At 38.8% G+C, this 17,596-nt stretch overlaps 1 protein-coding gene across 1 annotated transcript in view; it reads left to right on the top strand.

Moving 5' to 3' along the window:
• ddhd1b (DDHD domain containing 1b) overlaps positions 1-15,653 on the top strand; it is a 35,744-nt gene extending 20,091 nt beyond the window's left edge. Inside the window, exons 8-13 of the mRNA XM_042390543.1 lie at positions 2,060-2,135; positions 3,169-3,318; positions 3,621-3,685; positions 4,007-4,185; positions 6,052-6,309; positions 9,526-15,653. Of these exons, the coding sequence (XP_042246477.1) occupies positions 2,060-2,135; positions 3,169-3,318; positions 3,621-3,685; positions 4,007-4,185; positions 6,052-6,309; positions 9,526-9,710 (913 nt within the window). The 3' untranslated portion in view covers positions 9,711-15,653. The remainder of the gene's footprint in view (positions 1-2,059; positions 2,136-3,168; positions 3,319-3,620; positions 3,686-4,006; positions 4,186-6,051; positions 6,310-9,525) is intronic.
• Positions 15,654-17,596: the final 1,943 nt, after the last annotated feature.

Here is a 17,596-nt window from a genome sequence, read left to right as displayed (position 1 = left end):
CTATGAGACATATGTTTAAGGGGCAGCAGATCCAAATTACAAGAAACATTAAAAAGAACACACTCATGATTGCTGACAAAGAAATCCACCAGGCAAACATTATCACTAGTTAGACCGTGTGAAAAAACTAAGTCCAGAGTCCATCTTTTTGAAGAATGGCATTCCTTAGCCTTGGCATTGATTCTACAAGTCTTTGGAACTCTTCTGGAGGGATGAACACCATTCTTCAAAAAGATATTCTCTCATTTGGTGTTTTGATGGTGGTGGTGGACTAACACATCAGTCCAAAATCTCCCATAGGTGTTCAATTGGGTTGAGATCTGGTGACTGCGAAGGCCATAGCATATGATTCACATCATTTTCATACTCATCAAACCATTCAGTGACCCCTCCTGCCCTATGAATTGGGGCATTGTCATCCTGGAAGAGACCACTCCCATCAGGATAGAAATATTTCATCATAGGATAAAGGTGATCACTCAGAACAACTTTGTATTGATTTGCAGTGACCCTTCCCTCTAAGGGGAAAAGTGGACCCAAACCATGCAAGCAAAAGCCCCCCAAAGCATAACAGAGCCACCAGATCCCCTCACTGTAGGGGTCAAGCGTTCAGGCCTGTACCAGTTTTTCCTTTAATTTGTCACCCATCTGAATATGAGAGAGAGAGTATAAAACAACCAGTGGAAAATGGCACTGTTGACCCCACCAGTCAGCAAGAACCGCATGTAGGCATTAACATTAACGTTAGTTAGCCAGCTTACTAACGCTAATGTTAGGTAAAGCGCCAAACCAAATTCTCTAGCATTAGCATTAATGTTACTTACCATGAGCAAATCGATTATGTTTGCTTGCCTGGTGACAATTAGCTGAATAATTTTTGACCTGTTCACTTCCTTTCACAAAGTTGTGATTATGTTTTTGCTGTCCAAGGCTGTGTTTGGGTGGGTGAGCCCTGCATGCCTTACAGAAGAGGAGAATCATCTTATTCACCTCTTCAACACCAAACCAGTCTATTTTCCATTTTTCAAAGGTAGAAGCAGCAGCTTTCTTTGCCAACTTATTTGCTGGGGCTGGTGTTGGTAATGGCTCAGGATTTGGATTGCTTTCTTCAGTTGGAGCAGTTCAATTCAATTCAGTTCAGTTCAATTTTATTTACATAGTTAAGTTATCTCAGGGCACTTTTCACATAGAGCAGGTCTAGACTGTACTCTTTAATTTACAGAGACCCAACATTCCCCCATGGGCAAGAGCTTGGTGACAGTGGCAAGGAAAAACTTCCCTTTAATGGGAAGAAGCAAAACCAGGCTCTAGGTGGGCGGCCATCTGCCTTGACTGGTTGGGTTGAGAGAGAAAGAAGAAGGGAGAGGGAGAGGGAGAGGGAAGAGAGAAACACAGAAAAGCATAACAACAACAACAATGACGACAATAGTGTTCCTAATATTTTGCCCCCCTCATGTATGTTAATGAAGTGGACAAAATATTAGGAACACCACTCAATATAATGTACCCCAGTACACCACCACCACACACAACGACCTCGATAATAAACATAAAGTAGAATTTTCACCTTTCTGACAATGTCAACAAAAAGTGAAAATGTATAAGCTTCATAAAAGTAGAATTTATGGCAGAGTTGTTGTATGTATTGGATTGCATTAGACTGCACAGGTGTACCTAATGAGGTGGCCTGTGAGTGTTGTGTATTTGTGGTTTGGGACTTCTTGGTGCTTCGAGGAGATGAACTTTTTTGAACTTTTTTTCGATGAGAGGACCTCATGTGATTGGTCATTATTGAAAGTCACTCTGACTCCACCTGCTGATACCTCTTACTAATAATGTATTCAGCTCTCATCCTCATTGTGCCCAGCTATGACAGAATTGTGCTACCACCTATGGTCACCAAAAGGAGTTGGTCATGGTGAGTTTACATAGTGAGTTCACCCTTGCTCACAGTTTTAGAGGAAATAGGCCCATTGCAATGTAAAACTGCCCAACAAATTGCCTTACATTGGAGTTGTTTTAATCTTCATATCGTATCATATCCATCCATCCTGTCTAGGTTAAGGGACTTGGAAGATCAGTTCCAGGGTCTGCAGACCTCGTCTTGTGTTTCAGTGCCAGCCTTGAAATTCAAGGTAATGTTGAGTGCAGTACTGTACAATATCTATAATCAGTTGTCACCAGCCGCTGACAGACATTTGCTGTTCAGTATGTTCCCTAGACATGATTCAAAATACAAACCCACTGCCTGAAGTTCATAGGATCTAACAGGAGGTCTTCCCTGGCCTGTGATATATGTAAAATGTGTCTGCTTAAAATCACTTTTTCTCTTTTGTTTGTGTCCTTGCATGTTTTAGTTAAAAAAACTAAATTTTACATTACTGTTGAACACAACATTAAAAGCATGCAATAATGTTCCAGACATTTCACTTTCTATGGAGGATCACACCCAATGACAAGAGATCACTTTATTTACAAAAAATAACAAGCAAAATGTTTTCCACCTTCATCAGTGTCACAATCATGCAGTGTAGCTGCCTTTTAAGTAGCACACTCACACGTGATTCCCCTCAAAGTAATTAGCATTGCAACTGGTAAGGTAATCAAATACATGACAAGCAGTGAGCATTCAGTATTGGAACAAGAAAGGAGGCTGAAACCTGTTCACCACAGGAAAATGTGGGATTCTTTAAATGGGTCCACCATTCCCTTTCTTCCACATCAAATATTAACTGACATTCCAATAATTACTAGATAACAGTTAAAAAACTAACAAACAATATCTGTTTTTTTTTTAAATCTAGGTATACACTGTAGACATAAGGCATGCAGCCGTTCATAAAACAGTGAATACCAGGTTCAAAGAGCAACATTTTTTACAAAGATCACTGGATTGTATTCCTCGTTCAAGCCATTATGATGTAAAGTTTGCACATGAAAATGTGTTAGGAAGCAATGACAGGTCTTATTTATATTAATGGTTGCAAAAGAGGGTTGAGTCAGAAACCTGCTTGTTCTACACATACACAGTTGTACACATTCACATGTTAAAGCGGCCCAGTACAGATACACTCCTGGTCTCTGGGCAGCTCTGTTGGAGCAGAGAGTGTCTGACAGCATCTCAGGGGGGAGAGTCTCTTATTCCCTCATGTGTTACATGTGTTACAGGTAGAGAATTTCTTTTGCATGGGCTCTCCTCTGGCAGTTTTCTTGGCATTGCGAGGGATCCGTCCTGGAAGCAACAGCGTGCAGGACCACATCCTCCCCACCTCAATCTGCAAACGCCTCTTCAACATATTCCATCCCACTGACCCTGTGGTGAACCACCTTGTGTTACTGTCCTGCTGAGATTGCAAACGTCACTCACTTTAAAAATCAGTCTGCTGATGATTGTCATATTTTAGGCATAGTTGTGGCTGGTAACAAACTTTTAATGGATAGTATAGAAATATGTGGTATTATTATTATCATATTACACAACAAAGTAATGAAAACTTAATGACAAACTGGCCATTACATTAAAATAAAATGTGCAAAAATACCATTGCTGAGAGGTAATGTTAGGAGAAAAGCTCATCTACACAACCTTTTATTTGTTGTTGTTTTTTTTGTCTTTGCAGGCCTATAGATTGGAGCCTCTTATCTTAAAGCACTATAGTAACATCTCACCTGTTCAAATCCACTGGTAAGACAAGTCATGTAGTTGTATATGAGAGAAAATATGCTGGTTATTGGTGAACTTTCCTGATTGAAGATGAGTTGTTTTACTCTCTGTCTCTTGCTTTTTTGTCCATCTGATATTTATGAAATAATTTTGTTGTTTTAAACACTTATTACTGGTGTAATAAGGTTAAAATAGTAATGGTTGTGTTGTATCTGTCAGTGATGCTTATAATCTGACTGTAACTGGAGCTACAGTATGTTCAGTTGAATGAAATTAGAACTGAAGACACAGAGAGGACCATATTTTTCAGTGACCTGAGGTTGATGTGGCTGTGATGTGCAGGTATAATACCACCAGCCCCACACCGTACGATCAGATCCGGCCCACACTGCTCAACCCTCAGAAGGAGACCACATCCATATCAGACTCAGAGAGCATTCCCAGCCCATGCACCTCCCCACCCCAGGCCCGACGGCACTATGGAGAATCCATCACCAGTCTGGGCAAGGCCAGCATTATGGGTGAGCACACATGAGGGTTATGGCTGCATGGATGACAGATGTAGGAGATAGTAGTTCTAGTTGTCATGATTAATAACCAATGTTATACATATTGATCAGGAAACAATCTGCAATGAATGTGAAACTAAAAGTCATCCCTTTTGGCCCTAACAGCTATATTGTGCACCTGATCCAAGCTGAGTGAAACAGCAGCTGCTTGTTTTGCTGACATTGTTCATGGCAAGCACGCTCTAAACAAATCAATGGAAGCAATTAGCTCCTGTCTACTGGACTGACAGCATGATGTTACTTTTCCTTTATGCATCAGATAGAGAGTGTAGACTAGGCGCATTCTATAGGCCACTTTAAACTGCTGAGAGATGTTTTAGGCCTCTATACTCTCAGACGCTATTTCAGTTTTAATTCAACTGCATCTCACGTCATAAATGGGCTCACTGTTTAGTAACTGATGTGACAGCATTGTTGATTTTAAAAAATAAAATATGACGGTGCTCATGCTTAAAAGAAAGTTGGAGAAGAGGCAGTAATGCACATGATTAATGAGCCATTGTAATCCAATGTTTAGCTCATAAACAGACAATATGGTGAGTTAGGGTTAGGGTTAGGTTTAGGGTGATTATATTGGGTGTCACTGTGCCTGTGACTGTGACTCAGTTGTATACATAGAAACCTCACTGTTGACGTCAGATGTTTGACTCTGGAAGGGTAAAGGGTTTTTGACCGCCGTGGTGCTAAAGTTTGCTGGTCATGCTGTAAGTTATGTGTTTTATTTATCACTGGAAACTATTGGAAGTGGACTCACCTTGCACCATGGAAAAAATAAACAGACTATTATCGTGCAACATGAAAAACAGCCGTCAGATTCTTAAATGCGACACACAGCAAGTAACTACTGTAAAGACAGTAAAGTAAGCAAACACATCAGCTGGGTCACTCCTGGGTTATCTCAGTAGCTTTTAGAAATAGACTTTTTGGTAATAGACTTAGCTCTTACAGCTGTGTTGCACTATTCATTTATTTATAGTTTATTTATTCCTCTGTTGGAGCACAAACTGTTCCACTAAACAGCAGTGGTTTGCAGACATTTATGAGACAGGAGTCAACAACACAAATACATGTTTTACATAAACTAAATGAACTTATTGTCCTGCTAATAAGTTACAATAGTTTCCTCCATTTTGGAAATTAGTTCCCTCAAAGGTCAGCACTGTCAAGACAACTTTCTATTGGTCAACGGCAAGAATTTGCTAGTAAAAATTCACCCAACAGGCACAAATATATAAACTACAGCTGGCTGGCAGACTTATTTTTAGAATTGATAAGCATGAACAAAGAAGCCCTAAAAGCTTGTACTGAAAACAACAACAAGATCCAGGAACCAAAACTGTGAGTGGAAAAGAAAAGAAGCACACACACAACAACATGGTCATTCCATATGTGGCTGCAGTATCTGAGAAACTCAGGAGGAATTTCCACAAGCATGTCCACTGAGACTGAAGCTCGTCCACCTTAAAAAAAACACACACACCCAAACACAAGTGGAGCAATTTAGTGTATGCAGTGAGGAATGCACAGACCTATACATCAGGGTGACAAAACAACTGCTTAACAAGCACATGGCCCAACACAGGAGAGCCAGCTCCTCAGGTCAAGACTCAGCAGTCCTACTGTACATCTGAAGGACAAGGGACACTTCTTTGAGGACAGTAATATACACGTCACAGACAATCCAACATGACGTAAATCAAGCTGACATTTGGATTCTGTTCTGTTGATGAATACATTTAGATTGTTATAGATGATATACTGTATGTACAATATATTTCAAATGAATGGATTACATGCCTGAACTTTTCTGCTCCTCAGGTGCTGCAAGTCTCGGTAAGGGAATTGGGGGAATCCTGTTTTCCCGCTTTTCCCGATCCAGCAGCCAGGTGGGCGGAGTGGAGGAGGAGCCGTCAGACTCTGAAGGTGTCGCCTCTGAAGTGGAAAACGTGGCATCGGGAGAGGAAGGAGCGGCGGTGGCAGAAAGTGAGGATAAAGACAAACAAATGGAGGAGGAGACAAGGGAGGTAGAGCCTGCTATGTCCCAGTCCACCTCAGCAGTCATGGACCACACCTCATGTAAGTACAGTTTTGCTTTTGTTTAGTAACTCACTTAAATTGACCTCAGATGAATATCATATGTCAGAAACTTCAGGCTGAAATGATGACAGAATGACATTCACAAGATGGTGTGCACATTCATTAAACTTTGTGATCCGCCACTGCTTCATTTTTAATTTGTGTTTAATAGTACTGTCTGCCTCGAGCCGCAGCTAAGTCACCCTTTCTATAAGACAGACTAATAGACCACTGCTCATTAAGCTACGTGTTCATACTGAACAACTGCAAGTATAAAACATTCCTTTGTGTCATTTACAACAATTTACTTTGTGATATACTTGTATGTACTTTTAATATATAGCACAGCTCACAGTCAAATATGCAAAGTTACCTAAAAATGTATTGAGCATCATCATCTTCTTCATCACCACAGACAGCCAACACTAAGAAGCTCATAATGACATGCAGGTGCACTAGCTCTGACATGCTAAAGGGCTTTGGGAAACGCATGTATCAATTTAAGAGTGTTCGTAGAAACGCTTTTAACCTCTAAGATCAATTGTTATCGGGAAACGGGCTCAGATCTCAGATTTTTTATTAATACTATTTTATTTGTTTTAGACAAAATCTAAGATGAATTAAGTCAATTCACTTGAAAAACAGAATGTTTGACTAATTACACTATGATGAAAGGTCCATATTTAAGAACGAACTGCAACAAAAGTCAGCACAACCGTCATTAATAAGAGTCCATTCTTTTATCTTTCAATATTTTGTATTGCCCCCTTTATTTTGAAATGTGACAGATTGGATCCTCCTGGGCACCAGTCTTGCACAAATCTGTGGAGAGATGTTCTGTCATTCTTCAGAGATATTTCTTTTCAGCTGCTCTTTGCTGGAGGGATTTTGTTATTCTACCTTCTTCTTTAACATACTCTAAAGGTGTTCTGTTAGATTCAGGTCAGGGGAAATACTTGGCCAAGTCATAGTTTTCACTCTTTAAAAACTCTTATATGTTACATCCTGTGCTCATGTCTGTCAAGTAGATTCAGCAGCTATGCAAACGTGCATCTGATTTTGAATACCTTTGATGACTGAATAATCTGCAGAAACTTCTTAGTTCTAACCGAAGTTAATCATTTTTAAATGAACAGATCATTTCAGATCAGTGCAAACTGAGGACAAAGACAATGGAGGGAGGCCAGATCTCCCTATAAACTGTTTGGGAAGCCATCCAAAATAGTAAGACTGATGTGCTGGCTCACTTTGACTCAAAGGTGGATCCCATTAATATTCTGATTTCAATACTCTACAAACTTGTTTGACAGCTAACAAATTACTGCTCAATAAATCAAAAATCCATTCAATGCTTCTTGGTTTGAGACAGAACCTCAACTCCAAATCCAACTCTTTGCTCTTAACTTGTAATGATGGTACAACTCTTCAGAAAGTAGAAAAAATGAAATATCTAGGTGTGTTACCTTCAAACCATATATTGATCAGGTCATGAAAAAAGTAAACTTTGGTGTTGGTGTTCTGTATTGTTCCAGACATTGTTTTACACTTAATGGTAGGAAGAGACTTGTTTCACAACTTATATTACCAATAATGGACTACGCCGACATTGTTTACCAGAATGCTTCGAAAACTAATCTTTATCCCCTAAGTGTTATATATAACAGACTCTGAAGATTTGTACTAGGTTGTTCTTTTTTTACACACCATTGCACAATGTTAGACACACTCAGATGATAACCCTCTTGAGATAAGGCGTCAATTTCACTGGCACCAATTTATTTTAAAATGTATTAACTCTAACTATCCTTATTGTCTAAAAAAGTTTTTTGTTCCTTATATGTCAAACTATTTACTAAGACGCTCTGATCAGATCCTCTTTGTGGTCTCCTTTGTATGTAAGGAAGTTGGTAAAAAAGCTTTGAAGTTTCGGGCTCCTTCCGATTGGAATAAGATACCTGCAAATATCCACTCTCTGTCATGATTTTATTTATTTAAGAATTGAAAACCAGATGATATATCTCAAGGGTGTGTTTGGGATCATTGTCACCTGCCAACCGTCTTGAGACTGGTAGTCATCTTTTCATTCAGTATTTGAGTATACAAACTTGCACTCATATAAATCAATTTCACGTGAAACTGCCAATACACACGCTGAAGAAGGGCGTCTTGCCCGAAATGTGTGGAACCATGTTGCATGAGACACAACCCAGGGCAAAACTGAGAAAGTAGTGGTGTTCACAGGTTATTTTATAACTTTGTTCAGGCAATAAGTCTTAATTGGAAGTGGGGCTCAGGTGTACTCATTTTTGTTTCAGTGGTCACAGGCTTACTCAGTTTTGTTGCATTGAGGTTGTACTTTTAGGCCTGTATATTCAATTTAGTCTATCTAACCTGTTTATTTTTGACTAGAACTCCACCCTAAAAATACTACAATTATTGTAAGATGATACCATTTTGAATCACCTAACATTTTAGTGATATTGCACAAGGGTGCACTCAGTTTTGTTATATACTGTAAATGATATGATGTAAAAGAAAAGCATAATAATAATAATAATGATGATGATAATAACAAAATGAACTTTGACTTTAGAAGTTTAAGTTTAGTGATGTAGTGAGGTTTGATATTACACACAGAATATGTATAGCCTGAATAATTTGAATTAGTTTATAATCTGCAGAGTCAGACAGTCAAAGGTTGATCCAGCAAAAAACAACCTACAATCTCCAGCTGCAGGTTTGATCTGAATATTAGCAATCAGTGCTCATTTAAAGGAATAGTTTTACAGTCCATAGTGTACCAGCCGTTATTTGTCTAAACAGCACTCCCTGCACATGCAGTGCATCTTGCATAAATTGTGAGCTCTTGGATTAATTTACATGGACATGATTGAGGATTGCTGTCTTTATATCATGTAGTGAATTTTATCCCTCTTGGTCCGGCACAGTTGCAGACTTAACATCATGACTGTGACATTACTGTCACTGTGACCACACGACTGAAGTCTGTGAAGGCTCAGTCCTTCAGTCTGCAGGATGGATATTTGGATTCAACCAGCAAAACAGTGCTTTTCAGCGTGGTGCTAAGTTTATCTTCAAATAACTAAATGAAGCTAAATTTTTGATTTTCAAAGGAAAAGAAACTACTAAGGAAAATATCTTCTTATGACACTGTATGCTACTTGATACTAACGTCTTCTTTTCTCTGTGTTACAGTGGAACTGGAGAGACGCATCGACTTTGAGCTGAGAGAAGGCTTGGTGGAGAGCCGCTATTGGTCAGCAGTGACCTCACACACAGCCTACTGGTGCTCTTATGATGTTGCTCTGTTCCTCCTCACCTTCATGTACAGACCACAAGAGCCGCCTGAAACTGAAGAAGACAACACGGACACCTCATAACATAAGTGCAAACTAACACATGGAGCCATCCATCACTAGGGTCAATTCACTTTCTATTCATGCTTTTTGAAACAAAAATGAAAGCCTACACCATGGGATATAAAGAGAGACTTCATTCTTCATTTTGGAATTTCTGTATAATTAGAAAATAATCTGTGCTTCATACAGTTTTGAAAAGTGCTAAATATAAAAAATATTATTTAATATACTGTTAAAATACATTTCTGAAACGTGAAATATTGGAATTACAGAATGATTTGTCGGTGAAGTTTTACTTTTAATTTTTGGCAGTAATGACATGTTTTAAAACATGAAAATGAAAGCTGTAGTTTTTGTACATGGTGGGATCACAGATGGCAACTAAAATTTCAGTTTGGTTGAATGATTTCGTTGTAATATCGGCAGTCCTTGGCTTCACACACTGCTAGCAGAGCAAAACTGGAATGACTGTTATAATTGAGTGAATTGAAAATGAATTGACCCACACATACACACAATTACACACAATCACTGATTTCACACTACATCTAAATTCCTCCCAGTTTACACACTCTAACCTCGATGTGACCTTTGACTGAGCGGACATATACTGTGCCCAGACCCAGCCCTCAGTGAAGTATTTGCTCTCAAAGCCTGTCCTCTGTTTCCTGGTCCTTTCTCTCTCAGCATCAACCCTGCTGTGTTTGACTGTATCAGTTACGCTCCCGCTGATGGTTACCTGTCTCACTATGAAGCTCTGTCCATTGGTCGTCCAGTTTCTAGACTGTCGATGTGGTGCTGAAGCTCTAGCCCCCATGCTTGTTCCAGGACTAACCTTCTGATGTATATGTCACTCCTGTGATTTCTCAAAATCTGATCTGATAAGTGATCATGTAGCTGTCTTATTTTAGAGAAGGACAGCTGTCATAAGGGAATTATTTTCCAACACAATGCACTACACAGAAACTGAATCTTAAAACCAGAATACTTTACAGAGAATCAGAAACAATCTGACAAAATATCCCAGTTAAAACAGCATTAAGTGATTTTGACCACTAGGGGGCAGAAAGACTTTCAAAATACACTCCCTGCAATAGAGCTGTGATATACTATCAGCTTGTCTTATGGCTAATATACTGTATTAACAAACACTTGCCTAACTCTGCACAGCTATGCACAGCTACCCGGATTACAGTCTGCTTTCTCCTGTAAGATGACTTCTAAATGTCATGTAAACAAGAATCTAATGCAGGTGGGAGATAAGAGTAACCTGATTTCTGCTGTAGAGCCCCAGTATCTCTGCCATGTGTACAGGTAACATGTGTACAGGTTTCTACTCAGCTTTTTACATACATGCAAGTGCTTAACAAGAAAAGTATCAGAGCAGAGCATGTAGCAAAACATTTTTGTATTTAAAATAATTCAATTCAATTCAATTCAATTCCAAGTAAATTTGAGTAAATTTATCAGAGTAAAACTGAAACTAACACAAAGTAGCGTAAATGAGTGGGTTTCCACCACTGAGCATGTTAAACTGGCACACATTCATGCTGTGAGGAAGAGCTGTTCTGTCTGTCTGTCCTCTCGCTGCACTGTCACCTCCAACACGCACAACAAAAAAAGAAAAGAAGTTCTGGAAGCAGCTATCTTCTATCACTGATACAGTTCAAATCAGTGAGCCATGCTTCCAAAATAAGGTTTAGGGTAGAGGAAAAAATCTGGTTACTGATCTGCTGCATGTATACTTATATTAAAAGTAACTTGATTACTTAAAGGAAAACTCTGGTTCATTTGAACCTGATATATTTCCCAAAAATGCAGCCATTGTGGCTCTATGTGTCATGCTAATTTTGCTCTCTCCAGCTCGTTTATAGAGATTTGGGGGATTCACAAAAAGGCGGTTATTGCTCAAAACAACGATCATCGAGCCAAGCTGCTGAGACACCTACATCTTTCCAAATAACATGATTTTTCTCTCCATCTGTGACTGTCTGCGGGAGGAAAAGCTGCCGGCAGCAACAAAAACAACAGAAATCCTCCTCGCTTCTCGCCATGCAGCTCTTCAACTTTTCAGCTGTCTGTTCCTGCAGTTATCAGCTGGTAAAATCTTGTTTAAAAACGTTTAATTGCGGTGTAACCAGAGCTCCACCGAAACTGCCTGTCCTGTCTATCAGCTGAAGCTGTCTGCTGTGGAGCAGCTCTGCCGAAACTGAACCTGTTCCGCCGAAACTGGCATTTAGGTGGAGCTGCTCTGCAGCGGACAACTTCAGCTGACAGGTCGGCTGCTGCTCTGCAGTAGACAGGTCCTGTCAGCTGAAGTTGATAGCTGAAGCTGTCTGCTGCAGAGCCTAAACGCCAGTTTCGGCAGAGCTGCATTGCAGGTTCAGCTGACAGGTCCACTGCTGTAGCAGCTCTGACCGCTGTGGAGCTGCAGAGCTGCAGAGCTGTGGTCGGACAGGTTCAGTAACGGCTCCGGTTGCACTTTATTTAATGTTTAAAAAAACATTTTACCAGAGGATAACTGCAGTAACAGAGAGCTGAATAATTAAATTCATTAAATAATTAAAGAGCCACAGGACGAAATGCGAAATAACTTCTGGCCCGTTTAAATTTTGTTGCACTGTTTGTCTTCCTCTCGTTATTATTATATGTTGCTGCAGCAACTTCTGCCCCTCTGCCTCACACAGCCACTCACCCTCAGTTCCCCCTCAGTTCACTTGCCCCCTCTCTCTTTTTCTCGTCTTTTTTAAAATGAGTCGGGGAAACCCAACGCTTTATTTCTGTAATTCACAGGCTTTCTCTCTCTCTCAGAGAAAGCTTCTCACTGCTGTCACTCCTCACCAGTGCTGTCTCTCTGTCGCTCATTCTTATGCTTAGTTCGTTCGCCCTCTCTCTCTTTTTCTCTCCTTTTTTCAAATGAGTCAGAATCCCACAACAAAGCCTAACGTTAACGTTATCAAACGAAGAGAGATGTCGTCTCCTCCTTTCTCTCATGGGTGGGTTGTACAGCTCTGACCATGACATGCAATAGCAGAGCCCAGAAGCCCCACCTGCTGGTGCAGAACTGAGTGACTGGTGGTTTGCTTGTTTATTTCAAGTTTATTAATATTAAACATATTGCGTGTCCAAATGGCACCAAATTTTGACACTGCACTCCCTTGTATCCCCAGCAATGCACCTGCCGAATATGAAGTAGATTGGATAAACAGTTCTTGAGATATGCGAAGGACATACATACATACATACTTACAGACAGACAGACAGATATTCCTTGCTTTATATAAAGAGACATAGAGAGATGATTGGTTGCCTGAAAAGGGGCGACAGTGACAACACCAGCGCCTTTCTGAAAAGTTCAGAGATTTTCAACTAGACGCACAAAAAAGTTGGAGCACTCTGAAAAAAGAGCACTTTTTCTCTAGGCAGCCACATACACTCTCTCCTCACTCAGAAAAAAAACACTATATGGACACTCAGCCTCAGGAGGTGATCACTTCATGGCCAGTATGGAGAGGAGGAATTACAATCTGAAACTGTCCTTTAATGTGAAAAACATCACTTAATGGAGCTTTAACTTTGAAGCTTTGACTGAAGCATCAGCTCTACTCTGCACACCAACTCATGTGTCATATCATCATGTTTACATGGAATGAACTATCTATTAGGAATTAAGAACATAATACTGATTGTTTAGGTGATAAAAACTGGTGGCCAAATGTTTGTGAGTTGCCAACAGACCATGGTTGTTCTTGTAGATAACGGCAGGATGTCTGACTTTAATGTCAGTCAAATATCAGGCACAAACTAAACTAAAATCTCATATTGCATATGATTTGATACTTGACTGCTCTTTGTACTGAGGCAACTCACCAAATATCATTCATATCAGACCAGGGTCAAAGATTCTAAATAAAATAGTGACCAAGGTTTGATATCCATGGAAAAAGTGACATCTAAGAATATTTTATACACATTTATTTGTTGATCTTTAAGAATTTTTAGTTTTTAAGGAATTAAAATCACACTTAGGTTCAAACAAAGCATGATATGGATATGTGCCATGTGCTTCAATTGCTGAGACATGGAGAAATGAGCATGCAGACAAACATTTAGAACCTGCAGATTCTACAGGGTTTAATTACATTTAAAACATTAATGAGGAACTGAGAAACATTTAAACTTGCCATATGTGAAGCTTGACATTTTTTATTTTTACATTTATGTTTATTATTTTGTCGTGATACATGTTTACAATACAGTTTTTCTGTTTGATTTTCATACTTGGTGTATATGTACCTTACTCCCTTTAGTAAATTAGTTTTATGCCTAAAAACATCTGGAGGTGAAGCCTGTGGACGCAGCTGGACACTAAATGTTTCAGGGTGGCAAAGTAGAGGGTCAGGTCTCGGCTCTGCCCAGTGAGGTGAAGTTCAGTTGATGAAATGATTCTGCCTCCAAGAAAGGTTTATGTAATAAAGTTATTTAAGCATTTTCCTCACTGGCCACCTGCAGCTCAAACAATGAAGTCAATTTGATTAGAAAGATGTGGTTCACCAAAGCATGATTGTTTATGTAACAGCGACACCATATCTTTGAATTGTGTTTCTATGCATTATGTTTTCAGTTTGAAATGTAATGCTGAATGTTCACTTTCTGTTATTCAAGTCGTTCTTCCTACAATACCTGGATTTACACTTGAGCGTGGTTATGGTGGATAAGGTCATTAAGTTAAGGCACCTCATTTTTTATGTTGATATAAAAAAAGCAACTTTACCATTATTTAGTAAAAATACCATAATTCAAACATCAAACATCATGATTTATAAAATGACTTAAGTCATTCTAGCACATTATCAGCACCTCCTATGCATTTCCTCCCTCAGTTTTCTTTTCACTTTCTATTTTCCTATCTGTCTTCATGATAATAACATTGTATACCGTAAGATGATAATAATTTGCTAACCATCAGAGATTTGGATTAATGTTTATACTTTTGTCAACGCTGGTAAAAACGGACAACAATGAGCCTGAATTGAAGGTTCAGCAACTAATAGCACTATTGTATGTAAAGGATAGAGGAAAGTGCTGAATACAGTTAAACAGTAAAATGGGGTGGGAATCCACATATAAATTAAAAGCCACACTACTTTTTGCATCGGTACTAAAAGATGAGGTTGCAAATATGCATAATAAGTGGCATAACAATTCTCCCTGAACATAAATTGCTGATGCATAAAGTTGCATTATGATTATAAATTGCAGAGACAGGTTAGCATTGTTTGCAGCACTGGGTGGCAGCCTGGTTATTGACAATCACTGCTGGTGTTTCCCTCTCTGCTCCTGTGTAATGTTACTACTGATGTTACTGCTGCCTACCAACAGCTCTATCTGTCCTTGTTTACACATCTTTCTGGTAAACACTCTTCTCCATATGGAACACCTTACGCCTACCATGACCCGTGCCATATCTAAGCATCATGAACATGCACTCTAGAGAGTAGTGTGCCCTACTGTACTGAAGACAGAGGTGGTGTTGTGATGTTGGGGTACTCTCCACCCAGCAGCTTTTTATTGCCTTGGACTGTGACTGAGGTTCATTTTCCTTCTCTTCAGTAAGTTGAAAATAAAATTTCAGATAGCTGTAGATCAATATTTGGAATAAAGTAAGTTATTGTAACCTAAAGTCATTATTTGGTGAAAGTAAATATAATAATATATAAATTATTTTGCAAAGTGCCATTGACTATTTTAGAATGAAACACATCAAATGTTGAACTACAGCTCACATCAACATGATCTTTCATTGAAATGAACTGATTAAAATGAATAACCCTTCATTGCACACAAGCACACTGTCATTCTGTTGCTCACTCTTTCTACCCTCGCTGTACTGATACTTCTCGGATGATGTGGTGCTTTACCTTGATAGATCTTTGATTTTTCATTAAAATAAAGGGACGTACACCTCCCCTCTGGTCTCCATTCAGTCATTTAGAGGTATCTGTGTTTCTTCTCTGTTTGTGTCACAGTGTTTGCTTCTATTTAGATTTTTTCATGGGCAGTCATAGAACTCTCTTTGTCCGGTAAACATGTCAGCCATTGTTCCTCATGCTAACTAGCCAGGTGTTCTTACTGTGTACTTATAATCTAAAATCCTAAAGTATCTGCAGAAAACTTACAGTCCAGTCAGAACATGCTTTTAAATGACGTGCAATAAAATACAGCCATAGCTGTAGCCTCATAGTAAGAAAGATTTTCTCACAAAGAAACAGACACCCAGAAATCCATCTGTTAAAAATAGAAGAGAGCCAGACAGCAAATCTGAGGGCATTTAAATAGTATTTTCACCTTTCACAGGCTATTACTTCCTAGAAAATGTTAATTATTTTATTCTGATACTTTACATCTTTTAATGTCATGTTGTTTCTTACACATCTTTTATATTAAATTCCAGCATTTATAATACAAAATAAATTCACATTACTCAAACAGGACTTGAACCTGTGATGTGTGATTACATCAGAAGAAACTGAGCTAACAAGTTCAGCAGAGTTCATCTCTATTCAGAATCTGAGCTCACAGCTGTCAATCAAAGCTGTTTGCTTTGTTCATGGTGTGGTTTTATTCCTTTATGTGTTATTATTTTACTTTAATGTGCACTTCTCTGTGGCGACACACATCACAGTTTTGTTTTTAGGCTACATGTCAATTATTTTGTTTTTTGTGATCGGTGCTTGATGTCTCATGAAGCAGCAGTTTTTAAACTATATTTCCCAGTCAGACTAGTGTCCAGCCTTTCCTTCACCTCAGGCTTAGACTGACTAAGACAGTGTTTTCTTCAAAGATCCACATGCTGCATGTATCTGCACACCTTTCCAGTCACCAAACATTTGCTTTGTACTACTTTATGTTATTTGAGTACTATAATTAAAATATAGCAAATGAATTAAGCTATTAGATATATTTGACCCATATCTATAACCCTATAGTGAAAGTAGCATTTACACTGAAGTTCGATGTTCATTCTTGAACTTGGAAAGAGCAGTTGAGAAAACAGGAGGAGTAGCTGTTCAGAAAAATGAAATCTACAACAACCCCACATTGTAAACTCCTCAAGAGACTCTACACAACTCAGGGCACACAATCAGTAGGCTAATATAGCATCTGTTTGCTGACAGATTGAAGTAGTTTATCACTGTAAAATGAGGTCTCGAATCTAAAATAAGTAGTTTACCTGTTGGAGGTGTGCTGGTCATCTGGAGCTCTTCATCAAACATCATCATCACTGTGGCTGGTTCTGCTTGTACTATTCCTCCCTGCATTACCTCTAATGTTCAACAAACAGGCTCCAAATATGTTGTTGCGTCGACTTGTTTTTATTGAAGAAAAGTTCCGCTAACTCAGCGATAAACACGTTTCATTTCCTATAAGTTCTTCACATTAAAAGCCTTCCATTGGCTTGTCATTGGAAAGCTTTTAATATGAAGCAGCAGCAGCCGCAGCAGGAAATGTTCTCATCGGCTCCGTTACAAAGCGATCAGGATGGGAAGAGAGAAATACGGCAGATATGTGAAAGTGCGCATGGCAAAATACTTGATGAGTTTTCGCTTATTAAATCTCAAATTACCACCACTGATGTACGCATTCTATGTATTGTATTTTCTCTTTATTTTCTCTCTTATTTCTTTTTTTTATTAATGTTATCAAGTGGGTTTTATTTTTCATCTTATGTTACAATAATATTTTTTACTTTGTCCTTTTCATGTGAAGCAGTTAGTACATGTAATTTATTTAGCTGTAAAGCACTTTGAGCTGCATTTCTTGTATGAAAGGTGCTACACAAATAAAGTTATTATTATTATTGTTATCATTATTATTATTATTATTATTATTATTACAAACAGGAA

This window comes from Thunnus maccoyii, chromosome 17, assembly GCF_910596095.1.
Source record: "Thunnus maccoyii chromosome 17, fThuMac1.1, whole genome shotgun sequence".
Taxonomy (NCBI): domain Eukaryota; kingdom Metazoa; phylum Chordata; class Actinopteri; order Scombriformes; family Scombridae; genus Thunnus; species Thunnus maccoyii.
The sequence above is the reverse complement of the archived record's forward strand: the minus strand, read 5'-3'. Positions and strand labels throughout refer to the sequence as shown.